This window comes from Anarrhichthys ocellatus, unplaced genomic scaffold (genome assembly GCF_004355925.1).
Source record: "Anarrhichthys ocellatus isolate YVR2014 unplaced genomic scaffold, GSC_Weel_1.0 scaffold82, whole genome shotgun sequence".
NCBI lineage: Eukaryota > Metazoa > Chordata > Actinopteri > Perciformes > Anarhichadidae > Anarrhichthys > Anarrhichthys ocellatus.
In genome coordinates this window covers 216,162-234,817 of record NW_022280112.1, presented here as the reverse complement: position 1 = coordinate 234,817, position 18,656 = coordinate 216,162, and the positions used below count along the sequence as shown (strand labels likewise).

Below are 18,656 nucleotides of genomic sequence, written 5' to 3'. Positions count from 1 at the left end.
ATTCCCCGAATGCCTCAGTGCTCCTCCGTCCTCCCTCTCTCTGATCTCTGACTCTGATTGCATGTGTGTCTGAGTGTGTCGTGTACCTTTCGGCTTTGCCTGGGTGTTTGCGTGCCTCTGCGAGTTGAAGACCACTGCTTCGGTGCCAACAGTGGCCATCCTTCCCTCATCATTAGTGATTGTCAAAAAACAGCCTGACCTTAGCCTTGACTTCAGAGCCATGCTTCGAAGTGGAGTTTCACAGTCATTATCATTTGTGTCGGGTTTTCTGCGAGGCGTTTTTAGCGTTCCTCTTCGGGTTATTTGTTGAGCAGCTCTGTTGTGAATGTGTGTGTTTGAGTGTGGGTGGTGTGCTTGAGTATGAGTGCATTAACAACACATCGAGAGTCCAGGCCGCTAAAAACGCATAACAGAGACACAAAATGCACCAGTTAGATTAAGCAGCTTTCAGTTTACATAATCTTCTTTCACAAAAACAAAGAAAGTGACCCCCGCTCTCACCACAATGCTCTGTGTGGACAAAGGGTCACGGAGGACAAACTCCACCCGAAGGCAAGTGCACTCATGGAAAGACCGACTGAGAATACAGTATCAGTGCCCTACATGTGGCTCATCGTTGAATGTCAGAATGAACAGCTCGGCTACTCCTGACAGAAGGTTTCCTAGGACCCGCAGTGACGTCGTTCATTCGGCAATGTGTTGGAAAATAAGCAGCTCCCTTGGCTACCCAGAACCATCCTTTTAAAGGATTCACTCACTCTGCAGACATTAGCCAGTGTCTGTCTTGTGATTGTCATTGAATTATTGCCATTTCAAAACATGCCATTATACAGAGAGACATACTGTGATGGTCATGCCAACACTTCCTTAATCCGACGTTGAATACTGACGCTTGGTCGGTGGCTCTAAGCTTGAAACTGTTTCACTCTATGTACCCCTCTAGCATCAGTGTTGGATGTTTCAGGGGTGGCTTGTCAGTTTCTGCTCAATGCAAAGTGTCTTTTCAAAAAACACTTCCAACGTAGGTTTACTTGGTTTTTAGGTTTGCTAACGTAACAAAAGTACTTTGTGAGGTTTTAGAAAAGGTCGTGGTTTGGGTGATAATGATTCTTTTTGTTACGTAAAATAAGTAGGCTGCGTTTGTTACGTAACTGGAGTTAGTTAGGAATGGCAGTTCCGTAACAAAACTACAGTAAAATAAGTCAGCGTTGACTCTTGCCTCCTCAGCAAATGTCTATGTTTGTTTTACCCATCAAACCTCCCCGTCCCACCCGCCCTAAGAGGACTTTCTCGCTCTTTATACTACGTCTTCTAATAATGACGCGGATGTGTTTACTTTGGAGTTAGTTGAAAGCCTGTCAAGTCCCATACAGATGCTAAAGGCCCCCAGGAAATATACATGTGACTTTCACTGTCTCACACATCCATGTTTAGAGACCTGATAGTGGTTAACACTGAAACTTGAGTGTAAAAATGATTACATCAGGATAAATAATAAACTTTAAAACCACAAGATTGAAAAGAACAGAATGTAAATTGATGTCCATCCTGTCTGTCTCATTTATCTGTACAGAGTACAGAGCGTAGTCCACAGTGTCTTAGTTGCTGCTTTGAGCGCACGAGAGGACACAGAGATTTAGTCCCCTTTGAAAACCATATCTCAGCCATCACTTTGTTGAGCACACTGTCCACTTACACACCATGTCGTTTTATGTGTGCAAATGAGTTCCATGGAACGGCATGTAAAGCGGAGGAGCGATGAAAGAAGGTTGGAAACTTGGGAATGAAAACGGCAGAGGGGTGAGATTGAATAAGTACAAGGGGATGAACAGAGGATGGAATAGAGGATTGACGTTGGGCATGGGCCAGGAAATGTGTTGCTGAGGAAACCCAAGGAGTGAGACTCAGGATTGGTGCAACATCTCAGTGTGGACTCTTACTTCATCGCCCTCCTGTGGTTCCTGTCATGAGAGAAGGAAGGCAAGAAATGTAGAATAGAGGTTTTGGGGGGAAGGCTGATATGAACAGAGACAAATGGGAGAGGTGGTAATAACTTTTAGTTTTTTCTTTAAAATCCAGCATAATTTTCATTCCACCTTAACCACACATTACTCAAATCAAAAGTCCATCACTGAACTGTGTCTACAGGCTCTGGCACTGTACATAGCCTCTTGTCTTCGCTTGTTTTCGTGCCATGCATGTATACAGTTCTCTGGGAACACAAGGCCTTGCCTCTCACTCCTATCTTTTACTGCCCACAGCAGGCCTTTCCACCTCACTGTAACAAATTAGACATCATTTATTCAGTGAGTGCAGTTAGTGATAGTGTGGGCTCCATGGTAACGTAGCGGAGGGTAAATGACAGGAAGCAGACATATTTTCCTGCCTGAAAGTCAACTTCGCTACATACCCATCTAAAACTCCTACCTTCATACCCTTACTTTCGACATTACTACATACATACAGTGCACACTACTTCCTACATAGGCACTGAACATTGCCATTAGATGTAAATTGCGAGGTGCAGAATTGTCCGAGCCACAGATGTGAAGCTAAAACAAAAAGCTTTATTCCACCTGTGGCTGGAAATAACAAAACTCACATTGTAAATCCACCAGACCTTAATCTCGCCTTTATACTGGCAGGTACAAAATGGCCACTTTAGTCCTCCTCTGAGACCTTTACCGGTACTTTAAGGGTCTACAGCACAAAGAACTGATGCCGGGGCGTTAGTGGCAGTTGCTTTACTTGTAGCCAGGTTTCTACCCTCAAAGGACTTTTGCAACAACCACAACTATTTGACAATGCGGCTGTAATCCCCTATTCCTTTTTCCGCATTCTGCTGTAAAAAGTACTTCCATGGCATCTGTCCTCTCCTGTAACCACCAGCTATAATGGCAAGAATCCTTGAATGTGTCCATCGTCTTATGGACACCCTCTGATATTCTCCCCAGTCCATCCTTATTGACGAGGCGCTTTCCCAAGGACCTGCTGAAGTCTTGCACATCATTCACAATGTACTTGTTGCATTTGCAAAACCCTCCGTCTGTGTTCGACCACGGCTCACACTCTCACCGTCTCTGCATGTCGAGTAAATGTAACACTGAAAACCTGTGCAGACCTGCAGAAGGATGACTCAAGCCATCACGGCCGCGACCATAACACAAACGCCTGAATGCAAAAACGTTTCCCTCAAAATTGAAACCCCTCTCCAACTTAATAAATTCATGAAAATTATGTAAACATACAGTATGTACACACAGTTATAGTCCGTTTTAAATACAAGCAAACATTCCCCTTCAATTCCAACTCAGTCTGTTCCCAGTGACGGAAATATGCGTGTACAATAGATGTCCCTGGAACACAATATGGACATGCTCTCAGTGTATTACCCTGTCAAAGTAGTTTCTCTGTGTATTAGCTACAAAGGTTTTATTAATGAAAGCACAAAAATGAATCTGCAGGCCCTGCTTTCAAGTCAGAAATGACACCATTGCCTGCTGACAGCTGCTCGGTGGCCTTCTCAGAGGGACTCCAGGAAAACCTCTAACAACCCCCCTCCGTCACAGCACCCCAAATGCGCCTTCAAAACTCTGCTGGAATTCCATCAATAGCGGCAGCAGGGCCTAGGGACAGATGCTGTACGACTCTTGTGAACTCCTGCAGGGAGAGAGGTCTGTCGAGTGCCTCCCACTGCTCGGGCCCAACACTGGGCAGTCACTGAAACAAATTCTCAGCACACCACCTGTCACTGTGTAACACGGCATATAAATGGCTCACCGAATGCCCCGTCGGTGACTCCTGTGACATCACGGCTCTAAATGTGGATCTCAAATGTAAAGGTTGTTTAAAGTGAGGGAGAGATTTAGAAAGGAAGAGGTGGAGTGTAAGATGAAACTTCATCCTTTGAAAGAGCACTTGGGGCTATGGAGGCATTTTACCCTTTTCACACGCAAATCCATCTATTCCCAACCTTACTGCCCTGCATTTTGCACTTGCCCGCCATGTGGCTGAATGTCTGCGAAAGAACACAAAACTATCGCAAGAGAACACAAAACAACCCCCGGAACCCCCGGCTGAATAAATTGAGCATTTCCTTCCTTGCAGCAAGTCTGCAGGAAATTCAAGTGACAGCCAGAAGGAAAGAAAGAATAAAAGACAGGCAGGCATAAAGATAAGCAGAAAGAGAGACAGCACGGTATGTGTGATGCAGCATTATCAGTGCCAGCCCGTCTACTCTACCGTGTATTGAAGCTGAGTCGCCGCCAGAGCCAGAGGCTCTGAGAGCAGGAGCACCCTCTCCAAGGGTACCAGCAGCAGCAAAGCCTCCACAGCAGGGAGCGCATTCCGGCAGCAGTGGACCGAGGCACTCGGACACACGCTGACAACAGAGGGGCGGTGGTCGAGAGGGAGGCTTAAAAGCCTTAAATTGCCGAAAATGGTCTCTGCTGGAGATTGAGAGATAGAACGAGAGAGGGCCGCGGGTCTGTTATTTCTGGTCTACTGGGATGATCCAAATCTGTGGCTGGATGGAAGGAAAGCCTCCGTCAGAAGGAGACACAGACAGGTCCTGAAATTCATGGTAGGGACCGGAAGAAAAATGACTTTTAGCAGGCAAAAACACTAACTGTAATTTCATCCACAATCTCTTAACTTCTTTCCTATCATCAGATAGATAATAAACACTGATGGCAACCACATCACTGAGAGTCACCAGCTAACGCGGTTAGCAGATACTTTTTTACATGTTACGTCTGTGACGCCTACGTAATGATGTTTACTTTGTGGTCATTTGGTTGCCCGAGTTAGAGCGGCGAACGTTATATTCCAGGGTAATAGTTTGCTGATTGAGTTAATTTGTTCTGTGGTCAAGGAAGGATTGCTCAACAGCTGAATCTCAAGGATGCTTCGTCATACAATTCGAACGACAGTTCCAATGTCGGGCATCCTTCGAATTCTACAGAGGACTGAGTCCTTTGTTTAGAGGCGAGAATGCATGTGTGCATCATTTACGCTCAAACATTCACAATCCACAGGATATCCTGTCCAAGATTTGGAAAGAGGGTTAGTAAACTAAAAAAGTAATTTGAAGTGAGAAATTGCCAATCCATTTTCTGAATCTTCACTTATATTAGATCTATTTAAAACCAGAATATTTTCACATTCAACCCGATAAATTAAGGCTTTATTTCCACCAAACCAGAGTTGGTGATTGTTGGACTAGAACAATTAGGCTAACCAAGATGAGTTTTGATGAGTTTTATTTAGTTTCTGCAGAGTTTGAATAGTGTGTTAGAATTGGCAAAGTAAAATTGCTTTGTTTTTCAATGTAGTCAGGAGGAGAGCATATTCATTTAGAAATTATAAGAATTTCGGTTTTAATTCTTTTTTTGAAAAGTACATGTTTTGAATCGGTGTATATTGTTTTCGAGGAATCCAGAATCATAATCCTACTAGAAATGGTGACGTGCAACTTGACTTGGAAGGACCCGTCCTTATCTTCGTTACTTCTTCACCACGTTAGGCAGCTGAGAACTGCTCAGGTTCTGAGCAAACTCATAGACATTGTTGTCAAAAGTAGCATAGAAGAGTAAAGTAAAGGTAGATCATTGTACACCACTCAGCACAGCTTGTCCATAATGTGGCACCCCAGCAACAGGGACTTATTTACCTTATTTACCTCCAGCGACAGGGACTTATTTACCTTATTTACCTCCAGGATTTCCCCTGGTTCATGCATCTGATCTCTTGAACCCCTCACCCACCAGCAGACCTGTTCCCCATTCCCTCATTATCTCCCCTACACATACACCAGCCCTCGTTCCCCAGTCACCTTCCGGATCATCTAATGCATTATGCAGTCTTGGTGTTCCTGCCTCCCTCTCCCTGACCACAGCCTGTTCTCCGTTTCTCCCGCCTCCCCTCTTCACCTGCTTTCTTTGCCCCCGCTAACAGATCGATCACCTGTCGCCGAACTCTTCATTGAACTTTTACCAAGGAAGCGATTGATCTTTTTTAACTGCGCCGCCTCGGAGTCCTGCTCGCGAGTCCGCACCTCCGCGCTCGCAACGTGGCAGCATGGAGGATCGGTGATTGATTGATTCATTGAGTGATTAAATGAGTGTCTTAATACTGCCTCCACAGAGTGCTACGTAATTAATAAAACGACGCCCATGTAAGATTGATAATAATTCAAGTTAAAATAGGCTATAAATCAAACTGGAATACAATGAAGCAACCTGGAGGCGTAATAATGGATGAGTTAAGGAGAATGTTTTCTTCATCACCGTGTCCTTCTATGTGCAGCACTCAGCTCTACATCCTATGTAATACATAAGCAGTCCTGTTCTTAGTTAACATACTCTAGTTGGTTGGGAACCATAAGAGGAAATATGCAGTTGATTTAAAGTCACCCTGTGACTTTATGCTTTATGCATTTCCTTCTTCCTAAAATATTTGCAAAGCAAAGCAGATTGTTTTTTTAACATTTCTCGTGCAGTGCAGTGTACGCGTCAAAAGCTCACATGAGCAATGGCGGGGAGCGAGCTGTGCCGTTCAGCGGTGTTTCAGTTAATAGGGGTCCCCTCTCTGCACAGTGTGTTCATGTCACACTGCTCATACATGTGTCCAGTAGATCACACTCAACACTGCACTTTTTGGGGTTCTTTATTTCCAACATCCTCTTACTGGTTTCTAATCTACTGTACATTTTTACTGTTCTTTTATTGTTTTATTGTATTACACCTTTTATTTATTTATATTACATTTATGTCTTTATTTTTGTGGATACCTGTATTGAGGCAGATAATAACCCGACGACCTCTACTGTGAAGCACTTTGTGTCAACTCCTGTTGCTTTTAAATGTGCTATATAAATAAACTTGACTTTACAAGGGTCAGCATACACCCGTCAAGTGGGAAATTGATCGGATGAACGATTGTCGAGAAAATTGGAAGCAGCAAGCTGAGAAGAGGAGACATCGACGAATGTTTGGCTCTGTCCCACACACCTTGATGTACACACAGAGCAGATCGTCTCCTCATTAATTATCTAAGATAACTACACAACTGCTCTGCTAACTACTGGGGCTTGAATACTGCTCCAAAAAATATTCAAAAGGAAGAAGACAGATTGAACGACGCCTTGTAACATCAAACCAAAGCTGGTCCAGAAGTGTTGCGGAACTTTTCACTCCCATAGTTTATATATTTCATTTACAATAACATATTATACTGAAGCAATAGCTCAAGACAGGCCAGGGTATAAATGTTATTTTTCATAAATAAATAGTAATGTTCACAATAAAATAGACCCTCTGTGCTGGCTGCTATTTATTGTGCAACTATTGAGAAAGTGTCCAGCGTCAGTAGGTTGACTTTGATAACTGCTTGTTTTGGGTGGAGGTGTGTTGCTCTTCTCTCTCCGATCCCTGAGGTTAAGTTGCCAATAGTTCTGGAGAGAGGTTTCACTTACGGCCATCATTCATCTCTCTGGTGTCAAGACCTGCAACAGATTGTGGTGCTGAGGAGGTTGTGGTTAGTGTGTTTCTGCTGCGCTCCTGTTTGTTTGCACATTCAGCGTGGAACCTCCTCTTTACGAAGCGCTGCAAGTCATTGAGCAGCTGGATCTTTTTGTGCTCAATCCACTCCACCATAGAAGTTAACTCTAAAGGGAATTTTTTAGCAGGAGTGTAGCAGCTACTATTGTTACTATATATCTTTAACCTGATTGTAAAGCCCTCTGAGGCAAATTTGTTATTTGTGATTTTGGGCTATACTAAATAAATTGCATTGCTCCCTGTTGGAGGAAGTGATGCCCCCCTGGGACCCTGTTGTCAAGCAACCATGACAACACATTCATTTTTTTCTCAAATGCAGAGTGATTGCTTGATTTGAGCTGCCCATTTAATAAATGATATACACAATACTTAGAAGTGACCTCCCGCTCATTTCAATGAAACAACAATATCACCCATTTCAATCTATCACAGCGAGGCCTTTTGTTTGAGACCTAAAAAACATCTCTCATAAAGTTAACTGTGTCTATAAATACTTGGAATACAGCCATGCTTTCAGTCATGCTTGAAAACAAACAGAATCAGTTATTCTCAGTGCTGTATGTCACCGTATACTCAAAAAGACTCTTAACAACAAGGAACTACTTTTACTACTACTGCTACCACCACGGCGGTAGCAAAGAGGATACAGTATAAGCCCTTACAAACCCAGAGGCAGTTGACTGGGAAAATGGCCACCTGTACTTTCCACAGAGTGACAGAGCGATTGTAACTGAAGGAAAAGTAGAGAGAAACAGGAGAAGTAGAAAGACGGCTCAACAAACAGCGAGGTGGAAGGGAGACACGGAAAGTTGGATAGCGATTGGTGTTCCCAAACTGAAGAAAGCCCTGCCAGGTTTACAACTCATACACACACACACACACACACACACACACACACACACACACTAAAACCTCAAAGCACCTGCCAAACATGGAAGAGGAAAAATGTGACTAATTGCATTGCTTTCCAAGCCATTGAGAGAGTAAACACCGGAGAAGAGACGTGCATATTCATAGCAGGATTGACTTGGCTGTTGAAAGTCAGAGTGAGGAGAGAGGGAGCTTCTTGGTGATTAGAGACGGACAGACAGACACGGACCAACTGACGGGTTCAGAGAAGCAGCGTGAACACTAAAAAGCCTTCTGCTGGTTCCCAACGAATGACAACGTGCTTTTAAGATCGCACATGGGCTTTTGATTTGGTTTAATAGTCATGAGACGGTGGCACTGCACTTAGCATAGCTCTTTTTTTTTAAATAATTTAAATCATGAAAGAGAAGGTGAAAGTGGGATGTTACCCCCGCTGTTAGAGGAGGTGGAGACGTTTCGCGTAGCTTGGGAATTTATTCCTGTTTGACTCCGTGGGTCGGGTCCTCATCAGAATCATAAACCGTTTATTGCCAATGTATGCTGCACATACAAGGAATTTGTCATGGCGGGTGGTGCATAACATTAAACAATAGCATTAAACAATCAACACAGTGCAAGAAATAGAAACTATATAAAATAAAGGGCACAACAAACAGATAACAGGACTATAAACAAGTATGATGAAGTGTAATGTAAAGTGTCAAGTGTGTTTAAATGAAGAAACAGAGAAGGGATGTGCAGGGTAGTGACTGGTAGGAAACTGTGTTGATGACAGAGTCAGTGGGGGTCCCGGGCTTTGTTGATGAGCCTGACTGAAGATGGGAAGAAACAGTTCATGTGGCGTCAGGTCTTGGTCCTGATGGACCTCAGCCTCCTGACAGATGGAAGGGACTCGAACAGTTCATGTCCAGGCTGAGAGGGGTCGGCTACAATCTTTCTTGCTCGCTTCAGGGTCCTTGAAGCGAACAAGTCCTGGAGGGACGGCAGATTGCAGCCAATCACCCTCTCAGCAGAGCGAATGATGCGCTGCAGCCCGCCCTTGTCCATGGCAGTGGCTGCAGCGTACCAGACTGTGATGGAGGAGCAGAGGATGGACTCAACGATGGCAGCGTAGAAGTGCACCATCATTGTCTTTGTCAGGTTGAATTTCTTCAGCTGCCTCAGGAAGTACATCCTCTGCTGAGCTTTCTTGGTGATGGAGCTGATGTTCAGCTCCCACTTGAGGTCCTGGGTTATGGTGGAGCCCAGGAAGCGGAAGGACTCCACAGCGTCGACGGGGGAGTCACACAGGGTGATAGGGGCTGGTGGGGCTGCATTCTTCCTGAAATCCACAACCATCTCCACCGTCTTTAGAGCGTTGAGCTCCAAGTTGTTCAGACCGCACCAGGTCACCAGATGGTCAGTCTCCCACCTAGGTGGACTCAACCCCACCAGAGATGAGTCCAATGAGGGTGGTGTCATCCACGAACTTCAGGAGCTTGACGGACTGGTGACTGGAGGTGCAGCTGTTGGTGTACAGGGAGAAGAGCAGAGGGGAAAGAACGCATCATTGGGGGGAACCGGTGCTGATGGTCCGGGAGGCTGAGACGTGTTTTCCCAGCTTCACGTACTGCTTCCTGTCAGACAGGAAGTCTGTGATCCACTTGCAGGTGGAGTCGGGCACGTGCAGCTGGGAGAGCTTGTCATGCAGCAAAGACAGGATGATGTTGTTAAAGACAGAGCTGAAGTCCACAAACAGGATCCTGGCGTAGGTTCCTGGGGAGTCCAGATGCTGGAGGATGAAATGAAGGGCCAAGTTGACTGCGTCATCTACAGACCTGTTAGCTCTGTAGGCGAACTGCATGGGGGTCCAGGAGTGGATCAGTAAGGGTTTTTAAGTGAGACAGGACCAGGCGTTCAAAAGACTTCACGACCACGGAGGTCAGGGCGACGGGCCTGTAGTCATTAAGTCCTGTGATCCTAGGTTTTTTGGGGACGGGGATGATGGTGGAGGCCTTGAAGCAGGCTGGTACGTGGCATGTCTCCAGGGAGGTGTTGAAGATGTCTGTAAACACCGGAAACAGCTGATCAGCACAATGCTTCAGGGTGGAGGGGGAGAAAGAGTCTGGGCCGGCTGCTGGTACAATACAAATCTTATATCATACATACACTATGTATCACAAAATCCATCTAAGTGTGTAAAGTATGGAATAACCAGTTCTGAAATAATACAGCGTGCTTTAACAGTATAGTGCTCAAATTCTGTAAGAGGCAGTGGCTCTCAACCTGGGGGTCGGGACCCCCAAAGGGGGTCGTGAAAATACATCAGGGGGTCCACTGATCATTGTGCAAAAAAACAAAGTTAAACATTGTTTTTACATTGCCTTTAGCAGTGCAACGTAGCCTCATATAGCGGTTCCTATTCCTCATTTATCGTGTGTTTTCCTGCTAATGTCCAGCTATGTGTGTTGATTTCAGCTCATTACACGTATGCAGTCTTTTCAAAATAAACTTCTACATCTTCAAAAGGGAACTACTCAGTAAGGTGTAGGATACAAAACTACCTGGTTACGTTTCGGAAAAGATTGTGAAATACTTGAATACTTGGTTAGGTTTGAGGTACAATACTACTTAGTTGGGTTGAAATAAATACTGAAATGACGTGACAAATTAGTCAACGGTGACTTCTCGTTTCACACGGGACACCAACAGCGGTTTCCTGTGGGAAATACCAGCTTTTGTCTGATCTGTCCACAGGCCGTGTGACTTTTGAATGATTACTTGTATGCGACTTAATTTGGCCTGATATCCATAATTTTTCTAGACATAGTTACGAACGCTGTATAAGAACAGCCTGACCAGTGATATAACTCGCCTTAGAATAGATTTTAGGGTTTGTGAGAGTCAAAGTGTTCTTGGACATGAGTTTCTGACAGGGGATTCCTGGCCTTCCACGAGTAGAAATACAGAACGTGTATATATATATATATATATATATGTATATATAATATATATACATATATATATATATATATATATATATATATAGATAATATAGATGGCAGTGACGGGCCGTGCATTTTATACCTAGGCCTTCACTGTTGTCCTGCAGCTGAAATACCACCTTATAACTATATGATGGCGCCACAGTTATCAGTTGCTAAGGCTGTAACTATGTACGTATTAAATGTACGTATTAAATGTACGTACCTATGTACGTAACGTTCGGTACGAGACTTGCAATACGTTTGAATAGTACTAGAGCATCTGGAAAATGCAGAAGCTTATATTCAGGAAAATATAATGTTTTCTGCGCTCATGGAGGACAGTGGTTCTCAGCTGGTCTGGCTGTGAGACCCACCATCGCTCCTTAAAGTCACGGTCCAAAGAGATCGTCTTATGATTTTACTTTCACAACTTGAACATTGAACGTACTGCTCTGCAGTGTCTTTCTTCGTCTCAGTCTCCTGTGTCATGGTGTGTGGTAATCTCACTCAGTCAGAATGCCCATATTTGATTGGCTGAGCTGCATCACGTGATGTGATTCACTACCCGACAGCCTCTGCTATTTCGTTTCACGATAGTCACGTGCTCGCCCACTGACCAATCACAGCACACTCTGCACTCGCGGCAGAGCTGCATGGACACTGAGCTGCACGTTATGCTGACGTCATTATAGGCCGGCTCGCAGGCGCTGACACGTCATCTGGTTGAACACTATGACAATCAACAATATCGTCTCCATTTACTTTAATCTGCACTGGATGCACCTGAGAGTCTGCAGGCCTGGGCCTCTGTTCTTACCTAGAGACACAGAGGTGAAATCTGATTGGATAAAAGCTCTACTTAAAACAAGCTGCACTGGAAGCAGAGCAACTGAGGAAGACAGTAGCTGTGCAATGAGAAAATAAGATAATGGGAAAAATATTTTTATAAATTACAATACATGTAGTGTATTTAAGAAAAATCATTAAATTATAAAATAGATATAACTTTGTGATTCTGTTTAGGCCAGCAGAGAAGGCTTTGCAGGCCCTGACGGCCCACCACTGATAGATGGATAGTGGCAGGTTTTTGATTGTGCAAGGGATGGATTCACCTGACGAAACCCAAATATCCACCGGTGCTTAAGAGTGTCTCCTGATTGCCACATCTCTGAAAATTCATGCAAGTTGAAAATAAAAGAGCACCCTGTTTAGAGGGCCAGTCTGTGTAGTCATATTGGCTCTTAGGCACCATTTTTCAGCAGATCAATGTCATAAATAGCCTTGTAAACTTTGCCAATAGGCATTTTTTCAAAGCAGGCATTTTGGAAATGGCAGAGTAGGAAAACCACAGGTGTTGCTGATAACGCCAACAATGGCTCTGTTCTTTGAAGTGTGACATGTTAGCGAGCCAGCATAAACAATAGCATATATGTTAAAAATGTTCTGTTAAAAATCAATATTTACAATCCTGTGAGAAATTGTATGCTTAGTAAATATGCTACGCAAAAGATTCACAATGTTCTTTAATGCATCAAAAAAAAGTCCTCATTTTATATTAAAAGGCTAAAAATGCCGCTCCACATTCTCAACATTTCTACTCTCAGCCCTCCAAAAATAACGTGTGAAAGCATGTGAGAAAAGTTTGTAAACAATTATTTTGAAATTGAAGTAATACCTTACCATGTGTTCCTCTCTTTTTTTTCAGGCTTGCAAGATGTCCTGCCAGAGTTCCTGCGGGGGCGTTTTGTGGAGGCAGCCCTCAGCTATGTGGCGTGTAACTCGGAGGGCGAGCTGCTCTGCCGCAACAATGACTGCTGGTGCCGGTGCTCGCCCCGCTTCCCAGAGTGCAACTGTCCCTTCGCTGACATCAAGGTCATGGAGGAGAACCTGAAGAAGAGCAGAAACGCCTGGGACAGCTTCAACCAAGAGTTCATGGAATCAGGTACGGGCTGGAACGATATCGGAAACTCTGCTTGTGACGAGGGTGTTTTGAATCAGCTTCTGTTTAAATGCGTGTATTTTGCATTTTAAACAGTGACAACCACAAACACAAACACTTTCAACCAATAACTCGTCAACTCCTCGAAACGGCAATGTTATTTGCAAAGAAATGGAGATATTGAGAGTGTGCATCTCAAAGAGGTAGTAGTAGACATGGTACAATAATACAGAAATAGTAGTAATACCACTACTACTTGCACATTTTCATCCTGCCCACCTCTCGTTCACATCTCCTATTCTGTCACTCTTTGCCTCTTCTATACCTGCCGAAGCTTTGCTAAGCTAAGCTAACAGTATTAACTGCTTTGTTTTTCAATGTGTTCAAGCTAAAACAGGATGGTATGTTGCGCTCTTAAACACAAGACATTCCCTGTGAGTATGTGTTGCTTTTAGCTTTACTGTTTGCCACAGTTTTGTTCTTGACACGACCACTGGATGGTGAAAAAAGGGCAACATTTTCTAATTCAACACTTTGGCTAATGTGTCTTGTGTGAATGAATGAGTCCTCAGCAGCTTGAACTGTGAATACATTCAGCAAAGAAGCAAAGGAAAGAGAAGTTTGCCTTATAAAGTGGGTTATGAGTTGGAAATCCCAGAAGTTGGTTGTAAAATATTTGGACCAGTAAGGGCTTCTTTGCGCACTCAGATCTAATGTTGTCAATGTAGATGCATGAAAGGCGGTCGCACCCTGAGATGAACATAAATCAAACTTTTGGAGCACAGCAGATGCTTGTGGAGATGTTAGATGTCAGTGCAGCTCTGACTAAAGAGGCCTTTCCCCAACAACAAAACTGCATTTTGAATTAGATTTTGAAGAGAACGTATTTTGTCGTGGATTGAATTTTCTCAAATACGTTTCAAATGCGGAGGTCCTCGTTGGGACGGGGTCAGGGTGGTGAACGGGCTATAATGAACACAGGGCTTTTAAGAACAGGAGACTGCCGTTTGTGAACCGAGCACTTTTTTTTTTTTTTTTTTACCAAACCTATCTGTGAAGTTTTGTCAAGATTTGTTTTGTTTTGTATAATTTATAACGTTAACCACGTGTTTCAAACTGTGGCCACAATCCAGGAGAAAATACTTTTCCCTTGTAAGGTAATTGAGCATGCAGTTTAGTTGTGTGGGATTGTAGTTTTGTAGAAGACAGCGTTGGTCAATGATACGGTTAGCGGGTTATGGTCGCTTGGCAACAACAGACGCTACCTGGCTTTGTGACCTTGAAAGCTGGCACAAGAGTAGACACCAAGTGCCTGGTAGACAGGCCTCGAGTTTTCCAGGCGATGAAAGACCTGGCAAGTGTCCTCGGCCTAAGAAGGTGGAATCCAGATACCAGCAGTAATGCCAACAAGAGCAAAGAAGCCTGAAGAGCCCTGAACGTTTCATCAGATCAAATGAGCTGATTAGTTACAGTTTAATACAGTCCATCAGCTCCTTAATACCACACCAGAACCTTTTTGAAGCTTTTAAGGTTTGATAAATTAAACAATTAAGTTTTAGTCGAAATTTTCTCCAACGTGTTAACCTTTAATACAAGCTTTTCCAATAAAGCCCTTCAATCAATAACTTCTCTGAGAGCTGCTGGCCCAAAATGTCTTCATTCCTTTGAATCAACCTAGAATTAAATTATTCTTTGAGGGCTTATTTGATAAAAGGCCATTATTATCACATGGCGGTGCTGTTTGGCTCGGTGTTGAGACAGGCTGAGGATGTACTGACTGTGTTACATAAGAGAGGAGCTCTGGACAGCTGGACTGACACTGTGGTGTGAGACTGTTCAGTTCCAGATGTGACGGGTGGGATGTTGATGATTTATAGCTCCAAGCTGGATGCAGTTCAACAATTTGTTTCACGCAGCGTGTACCTGTGAAGTGTTGCGTCTATATTCATGATTACTTGTGATAGTTACTGACGAATAAGGTGCAGTCATGGATGAAGTGTGATGATAACCTACCTGGATTACAGCTCAGTTGCTGCTGTTTTTTCTTCATCAAGACACATATTAAATATGTTATATTGTACATGTTTGGCTGGGCTGGGCTGTTGTTCTATGGAAGTAAAGACAGACCAGCCCCTTTAACATCTAATGATCAGGGTGGGGGTGACATTGTCTTATCAGTTAATTCTCTTCATTTTGACTGTGTTGCTTTGTCAAGTAAGCTCTAAATTAGCAAGCAACTGAAGTGAATCCAACATATCTCGGATAACAACATGTGGTTGACAATGACCAAGTGGCTAATCAGGAGAAACAGGAAGATTCCCAGTGGAATGGGCTGCTTGTTGGGCCGCAAGTGACAGGCTCAGAGAACACAATAGTTTTATAAATAGACCATGTAGGATGCTGAATTAGCTTCCTTCAAAACTCTGCCGACCACCACAAGTTCGTTTACAACTTTTATTCAACATCAACTTCACCCGACTTACATTTAGCAGGAGGCTAGCTTGACCACGACTACCTCCACTGAGACACACTGACCCCCGAAACTCTGACGTGCAATTACGTAGGACATAACGCATGACTTAGAAAGCACCACGGGCTACACTGGCAGTAGCCCAGGTAAAAGACACGAGTGACAAAGAAAGAGAAATACTCTGGCTGAAACGGCCAGAATAATAATAAAACATGGCCAAATGTGCCACACTTCTCCCTTTTACAATGTTCTCATATTTGGGGAAATAAACTAAAAATGTGAAGCTACACTTACTTGTGCTGAATTAAAAATGATGATGTTCCCGTAATAATACGCTGTGAATATCAATGTTGTAGATCAGCGGTTCCCAAACTTTTTAGGCCACGCACCCCCTTCTACACAAAAAAGACAAAAAAAACTTCCTGCACCGTGCCTTCGAAAAGGTAACGGACGTACACCAGGAGATTGGCCAGATTAGCCACATCTGTAGGCTCGTCTACTTGCAGAGAGTAAAACTCACTCTTCTTCACGCGACCGACTAATGTAGCCAGGATGTCTTCGGACAAAGCATCGATGCTGTGCGACAGTGTTGTTGGACACCGGGATCATGTCCAACTTGTTTGCTTCTCTCTCTCCAATCATACATTCCACCATCTCTTTGGCAGCTGGCAAGCACACGTCTTCGGCGATTGTGTGCGGTAGCTCCTTTCTTGCTATTCTGTGACCCGATATGAAGCCCGCAGTGCATTTTTTTAGACCCAACACATGAATGAGACTGCAGATCTTTTTGGCTGTTTTGTAACTCCTCCAATTTCGATATAAAAAATGTAAGGGGCTTTTGACTTGCACTGGCATGCTTGGTGTACAGGTGGTGACGTAAATAAGAGGGCTTCAGACAGCTGTTAGCCAGAACCTCACTGCACCAACAAGCTGTCTCCTAAAAATTACGTTCTCCCAAAACTAAAATACATTCTCAATTACATTTGACCAAAAACGTATTTTCTCCCTGATTACGTTTGTGTTTGACTTATTACATTGACTTATTACAAATACGTTTCTAATCAACATTTTAACACTTTAACATTTTTTCCCCCTCACCACCGCCTCTCATTCTCCCTATTACGCGGTCAGAATACTACCACAACACCCCGCTTGTCTCCAGCAGAAATGCGCTCATCCAGGCCGAGCAACGAGGAACATTACGCGGCTACAATACCTCCACAAAGGCCCGCGTGTAAAATCCGGGAGTAACCGTGACTCTCTTAAGGGTTAGGTTTGGGTGGGGACGTGGCTTCCTCGTGGAAGTTATGGTTAGGGTTAGATGGATACAAATAAATAAAATATACCTCCATAACACCCCGCCAATCTCGGCTCATACCTCCCCAGCAACGAGGCACATCACCCGTCCACAATACCTCCAGAATGTCCCCCGGGTGAAATCCCGGACTTGGTTTTATGGTTCCGAGTGGCGGGCGCTCACCCGTTGGCACCGGACGCGAGGTCTCCAGCCGCCCCCGCCGTGAGGCACCCCATCGTCAGGTCTGTCAGCCCTCGGAACAGGCCGCGGGGCAACAACTTGTGGGTGGCGGGGGTAGAGGCGAGGCAGATCACAGAAAAATAATAAAGACTGGAGTATGGCAAAGATATGTTGATGAGAAACGTATTTGTAATAAGTCAAACACAAACGTAATCAGGGAGAAAATACGTTTATGGTCAAACGTAATTGAGAATGCATTTTAGTTTTGGGGGAACATAATTTTTAGGAGACAGGACTGCACCATTAGACCACCATTACATTTTTCCTCTCGTGCAACCCCTAGAGGCAGGGGTGTGCGCACCACACTTTGGGAATCCCTGTTGTAGATAATCTGTAGCTATAGTAGAGCTATAATTATATATCTGCAGTATGAAAGCTGGTAAACTTACGTGGGCTGGCTTGAGGCATGAAACATTTCAGTGTTGAGGCCAACATTTAAAGCAAGACCATGTAGCAATGTACAAAAAAGCTTTGTAATACATTTCATACGTTGCCATAAACAAAAATAAACTCACCAGGCTGTCTGAGCGGCGGCGATGCACTCAGCAGTGTGTGTACTGGTAGTTCAGACACACTGTTCAGACCAAGGAAGGTGTGCAGCGATTGAACATGACTGCTTATGAAGTTAACGTTTCATTTGTAAGACGAGGATTTTTTTTTAGATTTATTTTTTTTATAAAAGAACCATGAGGATAATTGTATTCTATTTCAACTTGAATGTATGCAGAGCAAGTGTGGAGGCCTTTTCCACTCATGTGAAATTGAAAGGACAACTTCACAGTAGTGTGATAACTGAGGAAAAGTTGAATGTGGATTCACTATTGTCTCAACGATTCCTTCTGCAAACACACAAAACATATGACTTCTACTATTGCTCTATGGGATCTGGTCTGTTATAAGCTGCTGAGTTATTCAACATAATACTGTACTGTGACAAAGTTGAGAGCTGTGTGGAAGTTCTGTGTTAGCATGCTGAGCCACAGTGATGGAGGCACCATCACGTGGACAGTCTGGATTTCCACCTTGCCAGGCTGCTCCATCACAACCATTCACCACAAAGAGATGAGGAGAGTCACATGTGTGTGTGTGTGTGTGTGTGTGTGTGTGTGTGTGTGTGTGTGTGTGATGATGCAGAACAATTCAGGTGTCACTTCCTCAAGTGGCTGAAGCTTCTTTCTCATCGTTTTTTTCGGCGTGTGTGTTGTTGCTACATCTCAACACATCACCAGTCGTAATGACTTGGAAGGTGTAGGCAGGATTTAATTGGAGACAGGTTTCTGGCAGCTTCTCTTAAACGCTGTGGGTGTGTTTGTGT

General features: G+C 43.9%; 1 protein-coding gene across 3 annotated transcripts in view; it reads left to right on the top strand.

Moving 5' to 3' along the window:
* Window positions 1–18,656, top strand: part of brinp2 (bone morphogenetic protein/retinoic acid inducible neural-specific 2) — a 225,657-nt gene that overhangs the window by 156,798 nt on the left and 50,203 nt on the right. For all 3 annotated transcript variants that reach the window (XM_031874543.1, XM_031874542.1, XM_031874540.1), the window contains one exon: window positions 13,101–13,337. In XM_031874543.1, the coding sequence (XP_031730403.1) occupies window positions 13,101–13,337 (237 nt within the window). The remainder of the gene's footprint in view (window positions 1–13,100; window positions 13,338–18,656) is intronic.